General features: G+C 42.3%; 1 protein-coding gene across 1 annotated transcript in view; it reads right to left on the bottom strand.

Moving 5' to 3' along the window:
* Nucleotides 1-18430, bottom strand: part of MYORG (myogenesis regulating glycosidase (putative)) — a 123637-nt gene extending 105207 nt beyond the window's left edge. The window contains exon 1 of the mRNA XM_063946091.1: nucleotides 17709-18430. Coding sequence (XP_063802161.1) covers nucleotides 17709-18173 — 465 coding nt within the window. The 5' untranslated portion in view covers nucleotides 18174-18430. The remainder of the gene's footprint in view (nucleotides 1-17708) is intronic.
* Nucleotides 18431-22068: the final 3638 nt, after the last annotated feature.

Below are 22068 nucleotides of genomic sequence, written 5' to 3'. Positions count from 1 at the left end.
TGAATCTGATAAAAGTTGAACATAGCCATATTGATTACTGTAATTCTCTGCACACATTCTCACACACAAAGTGTCATCTCAGCCTTTAGCTTTGGAGTCACATACTTTAATAAGGTCATCGGAATTTCTCAGTTATGCTGCCTGTCAGCCTGAACGCAAATCCCCTGTACCCATTAAGTCGGTTTTGTCTCCAGAGAGGATTAGTGAGATTTAACAATCCGCATGACTTCTTAGCAGAGTGCAAAAGATTTAACATAAAATAGCGCAACGAAGTTCCCACACAGATGATCGCAACCAAATAATTCCTATTATAGGATGTATTCTCTAAGGCCAAAAAGAATGAAAATAACCCACACTATATGAAATTATTTTAATCATTAAATACATTATTTTACTGTTAAAAATATGATATTCTCAGTGGATCTTAATAATGAAAATGCCAATAGATAAATCCTAAATTGGAATTAGTACACCCAACTACAAAAATAAAAAAAGGCCACCTTCTCAAGGTAGATGTATAAAATAAAACTTCGTAGGGAAATAAAGTGGAGAGAAAGTACTATCCAATCAGCTCCCAACTGTCCTGCTACAGGCTGTGTTTCAAAAATGACATTTAGAAGCTGGTTGGCTGGTACTTTGGGGTCTATTTACTAAGCCTTTGGATAAAGTACCAACCAAACAGCTTCTAACTGTAATTTTTCAAGCACAGCCTGTAACATGGCAGTTAGGAACTGATAGACTGGTACTTTATCTCTCTTTACTTTATCTCTCTTCAAGGCTTAGTAAATAGACCCCTTTATCTCTCCCCACTTTATATGTCTCAAAGGTTTGAAACGTCTCCACCAACGTCTCTTTGATGGTGCCGGAAAACTTACTAGGGAAATGGTTCAAAAATCAGAATGAATCAAGAAATAGGAAATGCTGTTATTTGGGGAAAATGTTATACGAACATAAAAGATTGGCACATATATCCCACTGCAGTCACTTCAGAAAATGAGAAGCAGTTGTGCTCCATCATTCTTTGTATTTTTTAATATATTTTTATTTCTATATACTATATATTAGGGTGCCAGTTCATATGACTATCACAATCTTGTCTATATTCAGGCAAAATAAGTTTGTAAAGACCAGCAAACGTCTCATTAAATAAGCAAACATATTTAATAGAAACAACTGGACATATTAAAGTGCCCTTTGAGTTCCAACAGGATAAATTAATGCTTGTTGGTCTCTGGTGTTAGAGTCACCTGATAGCCTTTTCAGTGGCGTCATAAACCTTCTTTAAGGGCTCCACAAAACACATTGAACATCAACTGCCATTTAAAGGACCCATGGGATGTGCAATCAAGACTGTCAATGCAACATAGTACTCATTTACTCCACTGTATGAAAGACTCTAAACATGATGTATCATTTGGAACAACTATTTTTGTCTATCACCACTTGTACAAAGAAGTGGAACATGTCAAGAGGCATGAAATGGACATCTTGCAAAGTGTGACCTAATTCATGAAAATGCCAGGCAACACTGAACTGCTCCAATCGATTATATTTTTTTTAAAATAATGACTGGTGCAGTTTGGGGTCAATCCAATTTGGTGTAAGTTGGGTCCTGTGACCTATTCTCCCAGTGAACTTGCACTGCAAATTATATTTGCAGTCTAATGAGTTAAAGTTAAATGAGAATTGAATAGAGCCAGACAATAAATTTAGTCATTTAAAAACTTTGGCAAGCTTATCTACACCACCAGTCCACACCATGGAAAGGTCATCAATATAATAAAAATATAAAGCTATGTACTGTATAAGTACATTATTCATCATGAAAAGTGTTGTTTGCTTGCACACAAATAAATTGGCATATGATGGGGCCATATTTGACCCCACTGCAGTCCCCTGCAATTAAATAAAAAGGAATTGTGGAAAAATAAATATTTTGAAAAATAAAGTCAATCAATAAAGTAAAATAATCTATAGGTGAGATGGACCCACATACTGTGGACTGGTGGCTATGACCTCACATATTGCATACATCCTCTTGTCATGTTTAATGTTTGTGTAAAAGCTTGTAATGTCTATTGTAAAGAATAAGCTATTATCTGTAGGGGAGTCAAAGTTAGACAATTTACATACAAAGTCAGAATTGTCCTTCAAGAAAAAATAATTATGTTGAACAATCAGTTGTAGATAAAGGTCTATGAATTGACCTAATGTTTGTTGAAGAGACCCTCTTGATGAGACGATGGGTCCTCCCAGGGGATTACTAATGGATTTGTGTGTCTTTGGTAAAAGATATAATAACAGAATTCTAGGGAACTCTTGGGTGTGGACTTTTGCAACTATGTGCTTGCCCTGTTTGCAAAAGTAATGAAGTTTCAAATGGTGGCAAAACTTGCACGGTTACACTTACTGTACCAATCAAAAATGTCTCTGTCAGCAAGTGTATACAAAATATAACCCCTAGGAAAGGACTTACATTTCTGCTTGTTAAGGTAACTGGATAGATTATACACAAACTGTCTATTGTTGTCCTTCCTCTTTTTTGCATTCTAGTGTCTCCTCCCTTCCTGTCTGCAGGGTCTCTCACTGTCTTGATTTTGCTCTGAATGGTTACATTTCCTATTAAACAAAAGGTGTGTTACAGTGATCGCAATCATTTATAGGTGAAGACTCTCTCAGCCACTGTAGGACTGGAGCATGAAGGGCCCACCTGGGTAATGCAGTTCTAGGGCCCCATTTTTAGGGGTGTGGATAGCCACCACAGTAGCTTGGCTTACAATGAGTGGTAAACCTGGCACCAGAGTAAACTTTCCTAGGTATACTAGTGACATTGTAAAGAAGAAAGAACGTGTATAAAAGGCACTCACCAATTTTCTGGGTGGCAGCCAGGTGACAATAAAGTGCAGTTGTAAAGTACACAAGAAAATAAATATATACGATAAAGTGACCAGCGCCTATAAAGTGCTTATAGTGATATTCGTGCACAATAGTTCTAAAAATAGTGAAAAAGAGGACATGGAAAACCATTGCTTATCTTTAAGAACTTGGTCTTCAAACTATTCTTAGGCCCATTAGCAAATAGTATGTCCAAACAGCAGAATAAGGAGAACAAAAAAGAAAATTAATAGATCATTCTGCATATTTCTTTTAAAACCAAAATCTTGCTTATATATAAATTACTTGTTGTTATAATTAGGGGATTGATTCCCAATACAGCATTTAGCACCAGAAAGCACAGATACTTTAGGTTTAAAAAGTTTCACAAATAATTTTTAATCCACAGAGAAATGGATAAAAAAAGGTTTAAAATCAGTAGGCAATAGTAAGTATCAAACATACAAAAAGTAAAACATAAATTAGCTTATCTGTCCAGTCATTTGGGTGCATGCATGAGGTAAGTCCCTACGCGTTTCGTCTGGGTGTCATACTTGTTCCCCTTGAAATCATGAAATCTTCCGGGATAGCCAATATCAGCAGTGCAGCTGGCCCTGAAGTATTACCGGGCATACCACTGAAGTGGTTAATAACAGCTTAGTATGGAACCTGATCTCTAGAAGAGGACGCGGGCTACCAGGGCTAGTCCAAACCTGCTCTCAGCACAGTCGCGCCCCCCACACACACTCCCCACCACCACCTCCACCACCCCCACCCTGTGGATGCCTGGTTTTCTGGTTAAATAACCATGGATCCATCCAGAGGCCTTCTAGTCCTCTTTTACCTTTCTATGCTTATTTGTCTTGCTGGACAATAAATCAGCTCTAAAAGTAGTAGTATTAGCCAGTCAATGACTGAATAATTTTTAAATAAATCAATTCCTGTAGACTTACTGTACATTGATCTATCTCCTTCTGTATCAGATTTAATTTAATGTTTAGATTACTATGCTGGATTGCCAGAATAATTAGGGCAAATGAGCAATTTAGAAACATGCACCATTGTTTACAGAATTTCTTATGGTTATGCCCAATAGTCGACTGGTTTTTAAATCTGGATATTTCTATACAGTAGATAGAAAAGATAGATCGGTAGATAGATATTTCTGTCACAACAAATGTAATTAATGCCAGCATTTGTGGTCTGTCACAGTTTATGACAGCGATGCCATATAAACAATGTCTTACTTCCGAACATCATACTGTGTGACTATACGATTACTCAGAAGATTGATGATCGACTGATGTGCATCCGATGATTGAGTTGTCATACAATAGCAGTGGATCTCAGACACCTCCAGTGGGTTTCTTAATAGAAATCCCAGAGGCTGCGATATTTGCATATTTTCACACAGCTACTGCGTAAGGGATCGTTACTGAGAAGGTTTTTGCGTACGTTTCTATATGCAACCCATATACCATGGGAGACAGACCCAGCCTTCCTACTGAGGATGCATTAGGGACAGCAAATAAAAGTTGTGTCATGGCAATTTTCAAGGCGTGTCCCGGTCTGCGACTGCAATCTCGTATGCATAACACATGGCGCCAGCGTTGCAGCTCCCACAGCTATAATGCGTGGCCATACAGGCACTTGGAGAATCGATGCTCCCCCACATCTGCGTCGCGATTGCAACGGAGTATGTAGTTGCTAAGCATGGTGCGATGGCTTCATTGGGCATCCCTGTTCACTTCTGGGTGGCTGCTACACTTGCGATGACTTGCAGTTCCATCACTGAAAAAGATTGTGCTGCGCTGACATTATGACCGCATCTGACTCAGGACCCCAGTGCTCTGATCCCTCCCAGTCTCGGCGGCACTGCCCCCTCAATATATTAATGATGTCACAAGTTTGGTTCCCTCTTTTGCATGTTTGAGGTTAAGTTTTTTTCCTTTTAAATTAGATCATGTTTTGTTAGTGAAGTTGCAAGTCTGCTCCTTGTTTAAATGGAGATTGGAGCATTAAAACGGGTCTGGGACTGAGGGTCGACAGCACAAAGGTCGACACACCTTAGGTCGATGCCAATTGGTCGACACACCTTAGGTCGACATAGACTAACCCAGTGACAACAGTGGTAAAAGATTGATCAGGCGAAGCACAGATTTTGAAAAAGAAAAAAAAGAAGAAGTTGAAGGAAATAAGCACAACACAAGTCATAACTCTTGAGGTCTTGACTTCCATTCACTTACTTATATATATTCTAAATAAAATAAAAATGCATTTCATTTAATATGCTAAATAAATAAATAAATCATTGTTTACCCTTAAAATATCTCTAATTTGTAAGGTGGTAAAAAGTAGAGATGTGCGGCGGGCACTTTTTGTGTTTTGGTTTTGGATCTGGATCCTTGCTCGTGTTTTGGATCTGGATTGGTTTTGCCATAACCACCCTTTCAGGTTTTGGTTTTGGATCCGGATGATTTTTGAAAAAAACACAAAAACAGCTAAAATCACAGATTTTGGGGGTAATTTTGATCCTACTGTATTATTGACCTTCATTTCCACTCATTTCCAGTGGCACTGCAGTGTCAGACAGGATGGTAGATTTAAAAACTAGTCCCCAAACAGCTCATCATGCAAAGAAGAAAAAGAGGTGCACCGAGGTTGCTGGATAACTTTGCTAAGCGACACAAGTGTGCGGCACAAACACCTGGCCCATCTAGGAGTGAAATGCTGTGGCTGAATGTCGAAAGTGGCCCGCAATTTTTCGGGCCACCGACAGATTCAACGATGCCCCTGTCATTTTTTTAAGAATTCTGCACCACCAAATTAATTGTATATGCAAAACATGGGACGTGCTGGAATTTGCCAGGATGTAATGCACGCACAATATTGGTGGACTTATACGGCAGTACCCCTGAACTTATGTGGCAGTACCCCTGGACTTATATGGCAGCACCAGTGAACTAGAATTATACGGCAGTACCCATGAACTTTTACAGTTGCACCACTGGACTGGACATATACAGCAGTACCCCTGGACTTATACGGCAGTACCCTTGGACTTATACGGCTGCACCACTGGACTGGACTTATATGGCAGTACCCCTGAACTTATACGGCTGCACCACTGGACTGGACTTATACGTCAGTACCCCTGGACTTATATGGCAGTACCCCTGGACTTATACGGCTGCACCAATGTACTGGACTTATACGGCAGTACCACTGGACTTATACGGCAGTACCCCTGGACATATACGGCTGCACCACTGGACTGGACTTATACGCCAGTACCACTGGACATATACGGCAGTACCCCTGGACTTATACGGCAGTACCCCTGGACTTATACGGCTGCACCAGAGGACTCGACATATATGGCAGTAGCCCTGAACTTATGCGGCTGCACCACTGGACTAAACTTATACGTCAGTACCCCTGGACTTATACGGCAGTACCACTGGACTTATACAGCAGTACCTCTGGACTTATACGGCAGCACCACTGGACTGGACTTATACGGCAGCACCACTTGACTTATGGCAGCACAGGACACCACCACTGCACTTATGGCAGCACAGGACACCACCACAGGACTGATGCAGCACAACACAGCACCACTGCACTGGACTTATACAGCAGCAGCACTGGACTTATGGCAGCACAGGACACCACCACTGCACTTATGGCAGCACAGGACACCACCACTGGACTGATGCAGCACAACACAGTACCACTGCACTGGACTGGACTTATACAGCAGCTCTGGACTTATGGCAGCACAGGACACCACCACTGTGACTGGACTGATGCAGCACAAGACACCACCACTGGACTGGACTTATACAGCAGCACTGGACTTATGGCAGCACAGGACACCACCACTGGACTGAGGCAGCACAAGACAGCACTGGAATGACACATAAGAGCAGGTCGCCACCCCACGCACCACACCACTTTTCCGCACAGACACTGAGGAGACACGTCCTCTTGCTACACTCTCCAGGACTGGAGTGAAAATGGCGGCGACGCCCGGCTCCTTATATGGAATCCAAAACCTGCGAGAATACGATAGCGGGATGATGACGTTTTGCCTCGTTCTGGTTTCCAAGTCTGGCAGGAAGTCCCGAGACAGGCTCAGATCCGGGTTCGGGACGTGAAGTTCATGGGGGTTCAGTTCTCAAGGAACCAAGCCCGCTCATCCCTAGTAAAAAGGCATTCTCTTTATACCTGACGTAGTCATTAAGGCCTTCTACAAATTATTATAAAGTGTTTTACATTCGTTCTCATAGCCCACTAACAGCTGTGTGACCTGCGGTAAAACAATAAGAAGCTTTACTGTTTGGTTAAATACAATGCAACTCTATGCGAGCACTGGTTTAAGGACCTTATTCAGCTTAGATCGATTTTCGCAATCCTGCTTCTGATAAAAATCGCATGTGAAGAGCCACCCAGAAAGGTAAAAGTTTTCGGCCGATGCAATCGCAAATTTGTGTATGCATACACAGAAATCGAGTACCATCGACAATTGCAGATAACCCAGGGCTAGAACAGTGAGAATGCAGTCGCATTCAGATGCATGCCCTGACGCCAGATGCATGCCCTGAAAATATCCATAACACGCCTGAGTTTCCCCTATCACTCCCCGCAGATGTTGTGTACGCCTGCCGCCTGTCAAACAGTCTGCGTACGTATCCCGGCAAGATGCGATCGCATAAGAATTGCAAATTATGCGCAATGCATGCACAGCGCAGTCATCCAATAATTGTCCATTTGCAATTTAGCAGAAACTGCAGCTGAATACAGCCCTAAGGACCTTATTCAGTAAGGACTGCAATCTCTGCTAAAAAGCAATTGCTGAGATCAAGTAGTTGCCACCCAGAAATAGAGAAAAAATGCCCATTGCAAAAAGTGTGAATGCATCGCAATATGCGGGCTGATACCATACGCAATTCCCGGAACATCAAAGGTTTTTCCTATCTGCGCCAGGCAAGGTCATCCCGCAAATCTTGCGACACAAGAGGCTGGAAGTGGTCATCGCTGATGTCAGAGGCCCTCCTTAAAAACGTCTGGGCACGCCTGCGTTTTTTCAGACACACCCATAAAATGTCAAGTTCCCGCCCAGAAATGCCGGCTTCCTGTCAATCAAACAGCGGCTACATTGTGATAACAATGTGTATGCAATTTCTTTTGCTATTTTTACTAGTACATGTGCAGTCGTTCGATAATCGTCCGGATTGCGAATCGCAAATTTTGCAATCCTTACTGAATGAGATCCTAAGTACATATGCAGAAAAGCTTTGCAATGTATTCATTACCAAACGTCTAGCACTCTGTTAAAGCAAGGACAAACTACAAGATTTTGTTTACATACTAAGTAGTGTTGTTTTCAACACCCATCTATATGAGCCCTAAATTTAGTCCGGCCACTGGAGGTGAAAAAATGGAACAGACCTCTGCCAGGGAATGGAGTAAGTTAATAGGAATTGAATACCATAGCAAGGAACTAGCACTCTATTAATTAGATAGCACACCACTGACTAGCACAGGATTTTCAGAGGGTGTCAAATTAAAACTGCTTGTTGTCCATAAGTGGTTCTGCAGTAACTTTCCAATGAGCTCTTTTGTTGGTTTGGTACCTTGAGGAATATTACACACGTAACCCCGAACTCTCCTAATGTTACTGGTTTATAAGGTCACTGCATTCATTTTGGAATGCTACAGTAGGTGCAGCAGCTCTCCTGTCAGCTGTGTGTATTTCACAAAAAGTACCTTATGGCAGGGGTCATTATGGGGTCAGATGTGGATGGAGTAGCTATCGCTACTGATTACTTGGAAGCACCAGCAATAGCTCTGTATGTAAATGCAGCAGGAGGCATCTGTTACAGGTTGGGGCTGAGTGACCGGCGGTGGGGATCCCGGTGGACAGCATACCAAACCCTGGGATACCAGCTGCTGAATGCCAGCAGGGGCGGGCGAGGGCAACAAAGCCTCTTGCGTGCTTGGTGGCTTGCTGCAATCGCCACAGATTCTATTCCCACTGTATGGGTGTCGACTGTGTCTGTAGGGCTTTTGATCGCTCGGAATCCCAGCGTCGGCATGGTGACCAGATACCTTTATTACAAGTAGATTCCTCCTGTTTGAGGGATGTAATCTAAGCTGCGTTCTAGGCTCCTGGCTTCGGATCACTGCACCACCATCGGGCTCCTTGTGGCACCCATGGGTTGGTGAAAGATGTGCACAATTCCTTCTAGCTTCAGTAGCTACGAGAAGCCAATATTCAACAAGACAGGATATTTATTAAAGACACTCTGGAGATCACTTATGAAGCACTGGGGATGTAGATTCAGCAGAGACATTCCTTTATATAGATTGTAAGCTTGTGAGCAGGGCCCTCTTACCTCTCTGTCTGTCTGTTCTTATCCAGTTTTCTTTACGTTCTATTTGTTCCTAAATGTAAATCACAACAGACTATGGGGGTCATTTTGACCCGATCGCACACTGCAGTTTATCGCAGCGGTGCAATCAGGTCAGAACTGCGCATGCGCCAGCGCCATAGTGAGACAGAGGCGGTCGCTGGGCCAGAGGGGGCTGCACGGCGGCATTAAGCCACCATTTAGGGGGCGCGGTCCACCCAACGCAGGTGTTGGCCAGACCACGCCCAATGCCTGCGTTGGCCAGACCGTTGTGGGGAGGGCGGTCCGCGGCATTGGCCGGACCGTTGGGGGGGGCGGTCCGTGGAGGCTGCGTGACGTCACACGCAGCCGCTGCGGGCCAGGAAGTGACGAGTAGCTCCCAGCCAGCACGCTAAAGCTGCACTGGTCGGGAGCTACTCTGGAAGTGCAAAGGCAATGCCGCTGTGCGATGCCTTTGCACTTCTGCGGGTGGGGCCGGCACTGACATGCGGGGCAGACTAGCCCTGTGCTGGGCGTCCCCCCGCATGTCAGTGCGAATGATCGTAGCTGTGCTACATTTAGCACAGCCACGATCATCTCTGAATGACCCGTTATGATCCTGATATATAAGTAGCTAATCCAAGTAATTTACTAAAGCCAATAATGAAGAAACTGGAAGAATACAGTTAAACCTCAGTATTGTCAGTTTACATGAACAAGTTGATAGCCATGTTCCCGAATACAAAAATGACACCGACAGACTGGGGTAGACATACATGGTTAAATAGGACTGAGAGATATACCATTTCGCATTTACTGCTTAAATATAGTCACAGCTATAAGTACCCTATTTTCCATTGTTGTCTTTACCAGGTCCTCCAGTTACAACCATGTCTCTTAAGTAAAAAGCTGCCAGTTCAGTCCTAGTGGAGATAGATACTAGTTATAGACTCTGGAACTGTTCCTCGAAGAGGGTGTTGATGTGCAGTAACGAAACTCAACCAGGAAGTGTTACATTTCCAGGTTTAAAAATAGAAGATTCTTCCTAAGGAATGAGCCAGGAAATTCTTCCATGTAGTTTTTCAACCAAAGGGTTAAGATGCTGAATTTTCAGAAGAAATTATAATTAAAACTTCAATCATTTACCTATAAAGAATATGTGATGTATGTACAGTATATAACTGAAGCAATATCTAAATGGGTTCTCCACATTTGTGCAAGCAGCTATCATTCAGACCTGCCCTATGTAGAAAATACCATGGAAGCTTCTGAAGCCAAGCATATAGTCCTGTAGGACTACTGTAAATAGTCGTCTTCTTAGCTGTATGGGAGAATACTGACAGTAAGATAAGGCTCCCAGCCAGTTATTGCTTCAAGTAACAGAGATGGGCTTTTGCTAAATTGTAGAGCATGCAAGAAAGATGGCAAATTGTCAGAAAAACTGCACAAAATGTCTGAAATGGATCATTTAGAAGATGGTTTCCTATTTAACAAAGAAATTATTTTCCTAAGGGAAGTTGGGGGGGAGGGGGGGCGGTATGCTTTTCCAACTGAATCTGTGTCAGCCCCCATAGATGCACAGAAAAGAAGAGCAGGAGCCAAGGCAGGACGGGCCTACACTACTGCACTCCATAGTCCCTGCACCCATTGCAGTGTAGGTAGTTCCGCCTAGTGTCGGACTGAGGCGTGTAGGGCCCACCGGGGGGATGCAGTGGTAGGGGCCCATGTTTAGGGGTGTGGTCAGTCTGCAGAGGGGGTGTGGCCTCCCACCACATTGGTTTGACTAACCATTAGAGAGTGCAATGTCTGGGCCCCTTCATAAACATATACAGTAAATTCAGCTGCTGCATGCATGATAATGTACCAGATTAATAACAGCAATGCACTGTAGAAAATACACCATAGTCCAGTATAAGGTAACATGTATAATGTATAATTCAAGTGCACAGTCTGGAACCTGATCCTTAAAGCAGGAGGTGGGGCCCCAGGCAGTAGGGCCCACCGGTGGTTTCCCCTGTACCCCTGTAGGCCAGTCCAAGCCTGGTTCTGTCACTGCATCCAAGCTAAGTAATATTACTGGCAATTCATAGACATTTATCAGATAACACTGTGCAAGTTAGTGGCACTTTCTGGAAGGTTTAAGGAGATGGGGAAGGGAACATTATTTTAATTACATGTAGTTGTTTTAGGGTGTATACAGATTTCTCACCATTTGTTCTATAATGAATAGAACAAAATAGGTATCAATGCTTTTTATAAAATGTGCCATATTTGAAGCAACCAGAACTCAGTGCATTACATGGATGCCACAGGTAGAGTTGGATGCATTTTGTTCCAATAACTCAGATGTAAAACATCCCCCTCCACCCCCCATAGGCATTTCTATAATGGATGCAGTTTGTGTGGTGTACATGGGACCTGGGGGCCCACAATGCACACCCAGCACCAATGTATAATCACTTACCTCTCTGGAGAATCACGTTGGCGTTGCTGCCGCAGGAGAACTCACTCGGAAAATGGTGTGGCGGCCATTTTTCCAGTGACTAACACATGCGTAGTACAGATTTGTCTCCGGGAACATGGCGGCTGCCATGTTTCCGGAGAACTGCGCATGCACAGAGTCTATGGCACTGCAGACAGTAGGGGGCCTACACAGAGTCTTCACACAGGGCCCCTCATCTCTTAAAACACCCCTCCCACAGCAAAAAAAAAAAAAAAACATTTTGCTCAACTTGCAGAACTGGATGCATCTCTGTACTCAGCAAGAGTAGCATATGTGCCAGAAGAAAATAGTATTATATATGCCTGGTTTTGGTTTGTGGTTTAACAGTGTTGGTATTAAATGGTAAAGTTTCAGCAAGCAATTCGTACACAGTATAGTATTTTAATGAAGTGTCATATACATAAGACAGTCTGTCAGAGTCTGAACAGTGCTGTTATTAATAAACAAGTAGCATTTATAGTTATGTAAAATACTAATGCAAATACAGAATAAAAGTACAGTCCATTTTCTTCCACTTAAAAAAATTAAATGGGAATCTGCTTTCATGCCATGGACCGCAAATGTCAAATACAGTAAATAATGGCAAAATATTGCAGTAATAGTAATTATATACTTGGAGGGACCAATAAATACTCAGCAATCAGAAGCAACTGAAATCGTTATCATCATCAGTGTGTGTTTTGCACCAGGGCTCAACATTAAGAAGCTATAAGCCTTCTGAACCACGCATGTTTGAGTTTACTGTGGTCTACAAGAGAGGCATTGTTTGAACACAACTTTAGGGGTTTATTCACTAAAGGTTGATTTTCAACAATTTCAAATTGATGGAAATCGATCTACATCGATATTGGGTTTCAGGAGCTAAAACACACATTTACTAATGTTTAAAAATGAATATAAAAAATTGTCTGTTAGTAAATGTGTGTCTTAGACCATGAAACCCAACATCGACTTAGGTTGATTATATACATTTTCAAATGGTGAAAATCAATGATAGTAAATAAACCCCTTTGTGTACTACTGTGATTGGCTGATACTTGCACACTGCTTTCCTCCCCCATTCATCTTCTCTGAGGATGAGGAATCATGGGTGTAATATGTTATTCCGGCGGCCGGGATCCCGGCGCCCAGCATAACGGCGCTGGGAACCTGACCGCCGGCATGCCGGCAGCTGGGCGAGCGCAAATGAGCCCCTTGCTATGTGTGTCACAATATCTATTCTCCCTCCAGGGGAGGTCATGGACCACCAAGAGGGAGAACCGTTGTCGGTATGCCAGGTGTCAGGATTCCGGCGCCGGGATCCCAACAGCCGGCATACTGAATACCACCTGGAGTCATAAGGGCATAACGTGACTGAATCTGAGAATGATTACGTAAAATTCTCCATCACTTTTTAAGTGTGTAAGTTAACCTTTGTCTGTATGTTGCTTAAAAGTTTGTCCTTGGTCTTATTTTTCAAGATTAAAACATCCTCACATCACTCTGCACACAAAAACCTCAGTGCTACCTGAAATTCAATCAATTGTATGGGCTATATACTTAAACATGCCGTTGTCTTTGAAAAAAATCACACCAGAAGTGTTCATCTGTCCTGGAACCTGAGGTGTGAAGCGGACGTTCTCCACTAATGGGGACATCCGTACACTGCACAATCGAGCAGCAATGCAGTCGCTACCAGCAGAGTACATAGGGGCAGATGTATTCACCTGCAGAATGGATAAAGAAGTGAAAAAGCAGTGATAAGTGCAAGGTAATAATGAACCAGCCAATCCTTATGGATTTCAAAAATGACAGTTAGGAGCTGTCTGGCTGGTGCGTAATCACCTTGTGCTTATTAATGCTTTATCCCTTCTCCAGGTTAATACATCTGCCCCATAGTTCGGCAGCCACACTTGTCAGTATATTTCCAGAGGATCTTAGTGGCAATATACCAGAGGATGACCAGGAGGTATCTTCAGCTCAGCTGCCTTTGGTATTCTATCAGTGATTGCTTGCAGCCTGGCGATCCAGGTAACTTACTAACTCTGGAAGTATGCTCCCAGTTGGTTTACTGTAAGGAATATTATCCAAACTGTGCATAAGTTTTTGGAGGTCTGCTCCCAGTTGGTTTCCGTAAAAGTTATCCGTGCATACGTTAATTAACGGCCATTTGGAAATACCATTTACCTTTGGATATATGCCCAAACCCAGGCAATCAATTAACTAAAGACTGCTGCTATTTGGAGGATGCTATTCCAGGGCAAAGGTGAACACAATTATAACGACTTATTCTATCCAAAGATACTATTGGGCTTTTACATTTGTGTTTCTTTAGAACAGAGGCTCAAAGGTTACTTTTTAGAATACTGTGGTTCATTATTGATACTACGTTGTCTAAGAGCATAGATTGTTTTAATACATGTCTCTTAATAAAACATGTATCCCTTTCTTTTAATTACCATCAGAGTATGTTTACTGGCTTTCTTTTCCTGTGCATCCAGGCTCTGTTATATATTTATCTAATCACATCACTTGTATTGTACAGTGGTCAGTAGGTTCCTATCTGTATTCAATATCTGCAACTAGTATACTCTTTATATAGAATATATGTCAATAGGATGCTCAAAGTATTGATCATATGTCATAAGGATGCTCTCTGTATTGTATGGCCACCACATGGATTCTCACTGTATTTTGGTGTGGTCACTATAAACCCTCAGTAGTTGTTGGATTCAGAGTACTAGATGGTGGTTGGTGCTATAGGTAAAATTTAGGTCCAGTGCGTAGCTGCTGAGAAACTGTCCCATTTTGTCACTATGTGTAGGATTGTTTTTAATTTTCATGTTTTGCTCATTTTGCTGTTATTCATTATACTACTTACATTATGTTGAGAGTGCAGTTTATCATTATTGTTTATCAATATTGTTACATCTACTACTTTGATAATATCAGTATTATTTTATCACTTTGTCCAGCTCCTTGGAGTTATTATTATGTTTATTATGATTGTTAATATTTCTTATTAAATGTATTTTATTTACCTTATAGTGTTACTTTGACACTGAGGTTACAGCGCCACCTACATTTCTGTTTGTGCATCACAGCAATAGGGTGCACAGCCAATACAATGGTAGAGTAGGAGGGCTAATATGCTCCTTCTGGGTGGAGGGAAGCCTCGTTACACCCGCCCACCCGCCTCTCCACCGGTCCCTCCTAAGCTCATCCGCTCTCACACCCCAGCAGGGAAAAAAAAAATATTATATATATATATATATATATATATATATATATATTATTCAGCCCTGCACAGACTGGCACTCCTCTCAGATAGGCTCTGTTTTATAAGATTTCTTCTGCAAGGGGAACAGTCACTCCCCCTGCACCCCCCTGGCTATGCCACTGTCTATATGAGGCCAATTTTAAAAATGTTAAGCTCCCAGGTATGCTAGAATACACTGCAGTGACATGCTTAATAATACACATATCCATGTTTTATAAATGAGATATTACATTACATAGATTACATACTTACATGCTGTGTAATAAGTTTCAAAAATTGTTTGAAAGTAATTTTTTGACAGATAAATTGGTAGCTATGAAAACACCAGTAGGAACATTTAAAGTAATCTGATTATGAAAGAAAAATTTATATGGGTGCTTTCTTTGTCTGTTTGTTGCTCTTCAGAATGCAGTTGAATTAAAAATGCAAAATGCAAATTGCAAATACATAAATTAATTCCTGTATGTCTTCTACTGCATAATGAGCTGAAATCTCACAAAATACGCATTCACCAGAGTCTATATAGACCCAGGGTCTCCCCTGTGCCCTGCTTTTGTTTGATTCATTTTACATTTTACTTAAGATCAAACTCTTTTCCCAAAGGAACAGAATTTACGTGCTTGCTTGAATATGAGCACTAAAGGAGAGTACTCATGGAGCAATCGCTGCTTAAAATCTAAGCAATCTGACTAGATTGCTTACATTTTAAGCAGTGATCACTCCGTGTGTACCCCCCACAGCGATAGCGATGTGCAGCCCCGCGCATCGCTATCGTAGGTGCTAGATTGGCCTGCATGTAGGCTCTACTTGCTGGGTGAAGTGAGCAGACCCCCATCCTCCCCCCGTACATTTAGCACACATCGCGCTGTGCTGAGCGGGGGGGGGGAGAAGTGTGCTGAGCGGTTCGCTCAGCACACATCTCTCCCCAAATCGGGCTGTGAATACGGCCCTTTATGGGCTGCAACATGTAATAAATACAGACCATCGCTTATACGTTTACGGCAAAGAAGGATGTAAGGAAATCTGTATGTTTTACCGATAGACGGGATGCCCTGCTGTGCTAACCACGCCTCCGTCCCAGTGGCTCGCTTTGCTCACCATAGGTTGTATTCCCACTCGCGTGACCCCAGCAACCGAGTGGGAATACCCGACAGGGGTCGGGATTCCGTCCAGTGGTATTTCACCGGCTGTTGGGATTCCAGCGTCGGTCTTCTGAACGCCGAGATCCCGGCAGTCGGTATTTTAACTGCACCCCAATGTAAGAAGCTTGATGCACCCAATAGGAAAGATTTCCTCAATTCACTATAGATATAACAGCCTAACAAAAAAAGGGCATATTTATTAAGCCTGGAGAAGTGATAAAGCAGTGATAAAGCAGCTATAAGTGCAAGGTGTTAACACAACGGCTGGTGCGTTATCACTTTGTACTTATCACTGCATTATCCCTGCTTGATCACTTCTCCAGGCTTAATACATCTGCCCCATAATTGTCTAGTTCCCAAGGACATTTTAACAAATTTAGGGTATTTTGGGGTTGCTGAATTCACAAATAAAAGTACAGTCATTTTTTGAGGTAATGGATACCTTCAGTTAATTAATTAATTAATATAATTAAGCTACAACGCATGCATATTGAATCTGCTGGATTCTATAAGGTGAGAAACAAGAATATTGTAGATGTTCAATCCACAATCACTCTAGAATATTCCATCACAGTATATATGTGATCGGCCACTGTCAGGTGACAGTTGCCAGTTGAGTGGTTAAAGTTGTTGTTTATTTAAACAAAATAATTGGAATAACTCTACTTGTGAACATTAAGGACAATTTTTTGTGGGTAAAAGTCTAAAGCTATAGAAAATTCCAAACTTGGACAGATTAATTGAACTCATAACCCTTCTTAGCTAGAAAAGTACAGTAATAGGTTTATGAAATAAGATGGAAACAAAGCAGATTTGTGTGATGTCAAAGCTCTGTCCAAGTTACACTGGAGTAATTCTAGCAGAGTCATAGTACATTTCTGCTATAAACATATTATTATTATTATTATTATTATTATTATTATTATTATTATTAAATTTGAAAACTCCAGATAATTAAATATTGTTTTCTTAGAATTCCTGATCAATAGAGAAAATCCACACTCAGCTGCGATTGATACATTTTCCTTATTCTCTTTCTGTGTGTTACAGTAGCTTTTATTAACAGTTTCTTATATAGCGCAGCCTATTCTATTGTGCTTTACTTTTCCTTGACGGGGTTTTCTTAACTAAAAATGTATTTCCTTTATTATCTTGAAAATGTCCTCCTACAAATTGTGCTAAACAATTGCATTAAATTAGTTACTCCCTACCATTCAGTCATGTGTTTATATCATCAGACAGAACTGTTTACTTAATGTTCCCCACACATGTGAAAAGCTTCTCTGTGCTTTCTGCAATGTAACTTGAAAGCTGCTTCATGATTTTTAAATAAAATCAACTACTTTGGCTGATTATATAAAAGCAAGGATGAATGTGCAAAAAAAAATGCATATGTAAATGTTAAAGTATGGCATATACTTAATGAACCATTAAACAAAAGTAGTCTGAAAGTGGAAAACTACGCTGTGTGATTATATCTCTATGACCACCTATCAGTAATTATCAATTGGACATACCTTTAGTTAGCTACATACCTTTAGTCTCACATCACAGTGTATGGGGGTCCAAGTAATATTGTAACATTCAGTACCAGCTGCGAAATTGCGATCTAGTGTAATTTTAAGGTCTGTTATTGAATCCCACGTATAGCAAAAGTCTGTCTTATTGAGCCAACATAAGTTTTTAACAAAATTTTGATCCATGTCGGGAAAGTTTCCCACATCAATCTCCACGTATGTTTTGTTTTCACTTAATGTCTGCAGTATCAATGTGTGAGTGTTCCTTTCCCAGATGAGTCCGCTGACTCTGCCTTTCAGGATCCAGTTTTTGTTAGGTTGGTCCATCACCTGCCAGTAGATAATGCCAATTGTCATGATAAAGAAAATCGCAACCCCGACACAGGCGATCGCTCCTTTCCATGTTTCGTTCATTTCCTTAAGTCCTGCATCCCAGTTAACTTCGGGAACAGGGCTGGTGTTCCTCGACCGTGTGTGAGGCATTATAAACAGTATTCAGTTATTATTCTTACAATGAAAATGTGTTTCTTCTTCATGAAAAAACATCAAACATTATGTTGGGTAAAGCATTTTCATATGTGAACTTTTAAAAGCCATCTTCAGTTTAGCACATGTTGCAATGAGTAAAGGGAAGTTATTCTTGTCCAGTTGTATTCCGTGCTCTCAGCAGAAGGAGAGGGAGCCTAGAAATAACTACAACTGGCACTAAAAGGAATCAGCTCACAGCCATCCCACTGCCAGATTTGTCCCAGGTGCTTTAGCAGTGACGATTTCAGCATGTGGACTGTACCTAATCAATTACACTGCTTGTGACCTAAGAGGGCAAGTGTAATTACACTCCCATAAAGTGTCACTTCTCTCTCTCTCTCTCTCTCTCTCTCTCTCTCTCTCTCTCTCTCTCTCTCTCTCTAAAATAAACTGATATGTGGGCCAAATGTATTAGAGTGAGAGTTTCAGAAAGTGAGAGATTTGGTAATGTTTTGCAGGTTTTTTTTTTTTTTTTTTAAAGTGACAATCATTTACACTGCAAAACCAGGTTGATCTTGCTGTGTAAATGATTGCCACTTTAAAAAGAACTGCAAAACCTTACCAAGGTGGTCATTCCGAGTTGATCGCAGCCAGCAAATTTTTGCTGCTGCTGCAATCAACTAGGACACACCTATGGGGGGGGGGGGTATTTTAGCTTAGCAGGGCTGCGATCGCTAGTGCAGCCCTGCTAAGCTAAAAAAACATTCAAGCACAAGTAGACCAGCCCTATACCTACTTACCCTGTGCGACGATCTCTGCGATGCTGGAGCCGGCTTTGACGTCAGACATCCGCCCTCCGTTCTCCTGGACACGCCTGCATTTTCCTTACCACTCCCCGAAAACGTCAGCCAACGGTCCGGATCCGCCCAGGAACGCCTTCTTCCTGTCAATCTTCTTACGGTTGGCTCTGCGACCGCTTTCTACGTAGGACACGACGTAACCCGGTGACCCCTGTCGCCGGGCAACGTCGTGCACGCGCATTCCAAACCCATTTGCACCACAGCAATAAACCACTACGTGCGAACGGGTCGGAATGACCCCCCAAATCTCTCACTATCTGAAACTCTTACTCTATTACATTTGGCCCTGTGTCTCCATTAACATTATGCACATCATAAAATACACTATATTATCCTATGGGAATATTGTTTGTTTTAAGTGCTCTTAATTATTTGTTTTAATTATTTGCATTAGTACAGTGAATCATTCGTTATGAAAAATTTTTGTTATATGTATAATTTGCAGTCAACACTTAAAAGTTCCATGTACCTTTATAAGCCTGATTCTTACGTGGGAGTAAAGCATAAAAGAGCAAGTAACTTTGGGGGTCATTCCGACCTGTTTGCACACTGCTTTTTTTCACAGCCGTGCGAACGGGTCCGGAATGTGGTTGCGCAGCAGGCGCAATGCGCAGGCACATCGCTGCCCGGCGACAGGGAACACCAGGTGGCGACTGAATTAAAGAAGAAAACGATTGCTGCCGCAATCGCACCGTGATTGACAGGAGGAAGGCGTTCCGGGGCGTCAACTGACCGTCTTCGGGTAGTGGAGATCCGAACGCAGACGTGTCGAGGCGTTTGGTGGGCGGATGTCTGACGTCAATTCCGGGACCTGAGACGCTGAAGTGATCGCAATAGGTAAGTAAGTCCAGACCTACTCCTCATCTGCACAAAACTTTTTTGCATAGCTCGGCTGCACAAGCGAACACAGCCTTGCTATGCAAAAATCCACTCCCCCATAGGCGGCGTCTACCTGAACGCATGGGCAGCAAAAAGTTGCAGCGTGCAATCAGGTCAGAATAAGGGCCTCTGCACCTTGGCAAAACCATTTTGCACTTTAGGTGGAGTAGATGTAAAATGTGCAGAGATTTATATTTCGGAGGGGCGTGTCCAAAACATACTTGTGTACTCTCTAATTGCTCACTGGGAGATGCCCAAAGAGAACATGAAGGTGGGCAGCGAAGGGGGCAGGGGCGGGATAGTTGCATTATTAGGCCCCGCCCCTCACAGTAATAAAGCTGTGATTGGCACTAATTTGCATAGGGATGGCGCTACAATGACGCATTTCCATGGAAACGCATCTCTAGGCCCCGTCCCCTCCCCCAATGTCCCCAGATTCCTTGTATTAAACTCTTCATTCTATTCACTTCACTAGGAAGTGTGCAGGATGCTGGAGGGTTGCCTACTCTTCCAGGTGTGCGATGTACTACCCGAAAAATCGTGTGTCTCCCACAGGATCCGGAACAGTAGCAAGTATGGTCCAAAGTCAAATCTAAATTAACATGTAAAAATAACACCATTCAGTATTTTGTGCTATATGCAAAAGCAGCCAGTATTGGCCCTGCGTACAAAAACATAAATATATTTGCACCCTTTGAGGGGTGCAACTTTAAAAATCACAGCCTATTCCATCCGGTGACATAGACCTTTAACATAGAAAGAATTGGGATGGCAACCTGGGCTAGGCATTTTTTATTTATTTTTTAATGGTGGGTTTATGATGATTTTGTGGCTATTTTTATTCTATTAGATTAGTCAGTTTTTACATGGGCAAAAATCAAAAAAATCTGTTTCCTATTGTATTTTATATGTTCAATGAGCTTCCGAGGGTGGTGCGCATGCGCAGTTTCATTGACCACACATGCACTCTGCTCATTTCCGTGGAAGGTTCCGGGGAAACCCTCCATAACTACATATGCGGAGAGTAGCCCATAGGCTACAACGTAGCTATGGTGGTCAGTCTCACACTCTGGAAATTGATAAATCTGACAGCATCACATTCCCCAAAGAAACCTGTGGGGTATACGGCTGCCGGCAGGAATGGAGGGCTCTCAGCAGTTATCTGAGATGCCTGTTACAATCCCTTCTACATACATTCAAGGGATACTTCATATTTGCAGCAAACCCCCAAAAAATATTTTTTGAAAAATGGGCCCCTTATAGAGCTTTTGAGAGAGAGATCTTGCATCTGAAATTGGATGAGTTTATGAAAGAAAGGCGAAAGTAATTGCAGGAGAGAAAATATATGACTGTATGGTGGTAAGGCTAAAAGACAGCCTTAGAAATGGTGACAGATAGCTTGCAACACCGCTTGTTGTGTAGTTGAGGTGGCTGAGTGGCTAAAATGATGGACTGCTAATCCATACTTGCTTAACCTGCCAGAATGGCCGGGGGGCTCCCAAAATCAGATGGACCTCTTAGCCCCCAGGAAAGGTAGGCAAGTCTACCTCTCTCGTTGACAGCCCCCCGTGGGCAGTCCAAGTAGATCCGTTCATCGTAGCTTTGCTCGCCACTCTACAGTGCCTGTTTTCTTGGTGCTGTAGAATGGGGAGCAGAGCCACAATGACGCAATTGTGATGCCACGCCCATGGACTGCACATCTCCCTGCAAGCCATGCCCCCATCTTGTCCCTGGCCACACCCCTGGACATGCCACGTGGCCTCCAGCCATGCCTCCATGAGCCTCCCACACTGCCACCTTCCGGAGGAGAGAGACGCAAAGTAGGCAAGCATGTGCTAATCTATTGTTCTCTGTATGTGGTGGGCTCAAATCCCACCATCATCAAGTCAAGGGCTTTTTGTTTAGAAATTACACTTGTGTAACTAATGTCTCATAGGCCAAACACATTGAACAACAGCTTTTATCCTGGAATTTGTCCATGCAGTGTGCAGACTATTCTCTAGAATTTGATCTGCACATGCTTTAAAAAAAAGGCTTTTGCGGTTATAGTATATGTTAAAGATATGGGATGCCGTTTCAATGGTCTACAGCACAGCAGAGGCATTGATACAGGGTGAATCATAGTCATGCGTAATAATCTTGTTTCTATTTTAGTGACAGCAAACTCTAAA

This window comes from Pseudophryne corroboree, chromosome 11 (genome assembly GCF_028390025.1).
Source record: "Pseudophryne corroboree isolate aPseCor3 chromosome 11, aPseCor3.hap2, whole genome shotgun sequence".
Lineage (NCBI taxonomy): Eukaryota > Metazoa > Chordata > Amphibia > Anura > Myobatrachidae > Pseudophryne > Pseudophryne corroboree.
The sequence above is the reverse complement of the archived record's forward strand: the minus strand, read 5'-3'. Positions and strand labels throughout refer to the sequence as shown.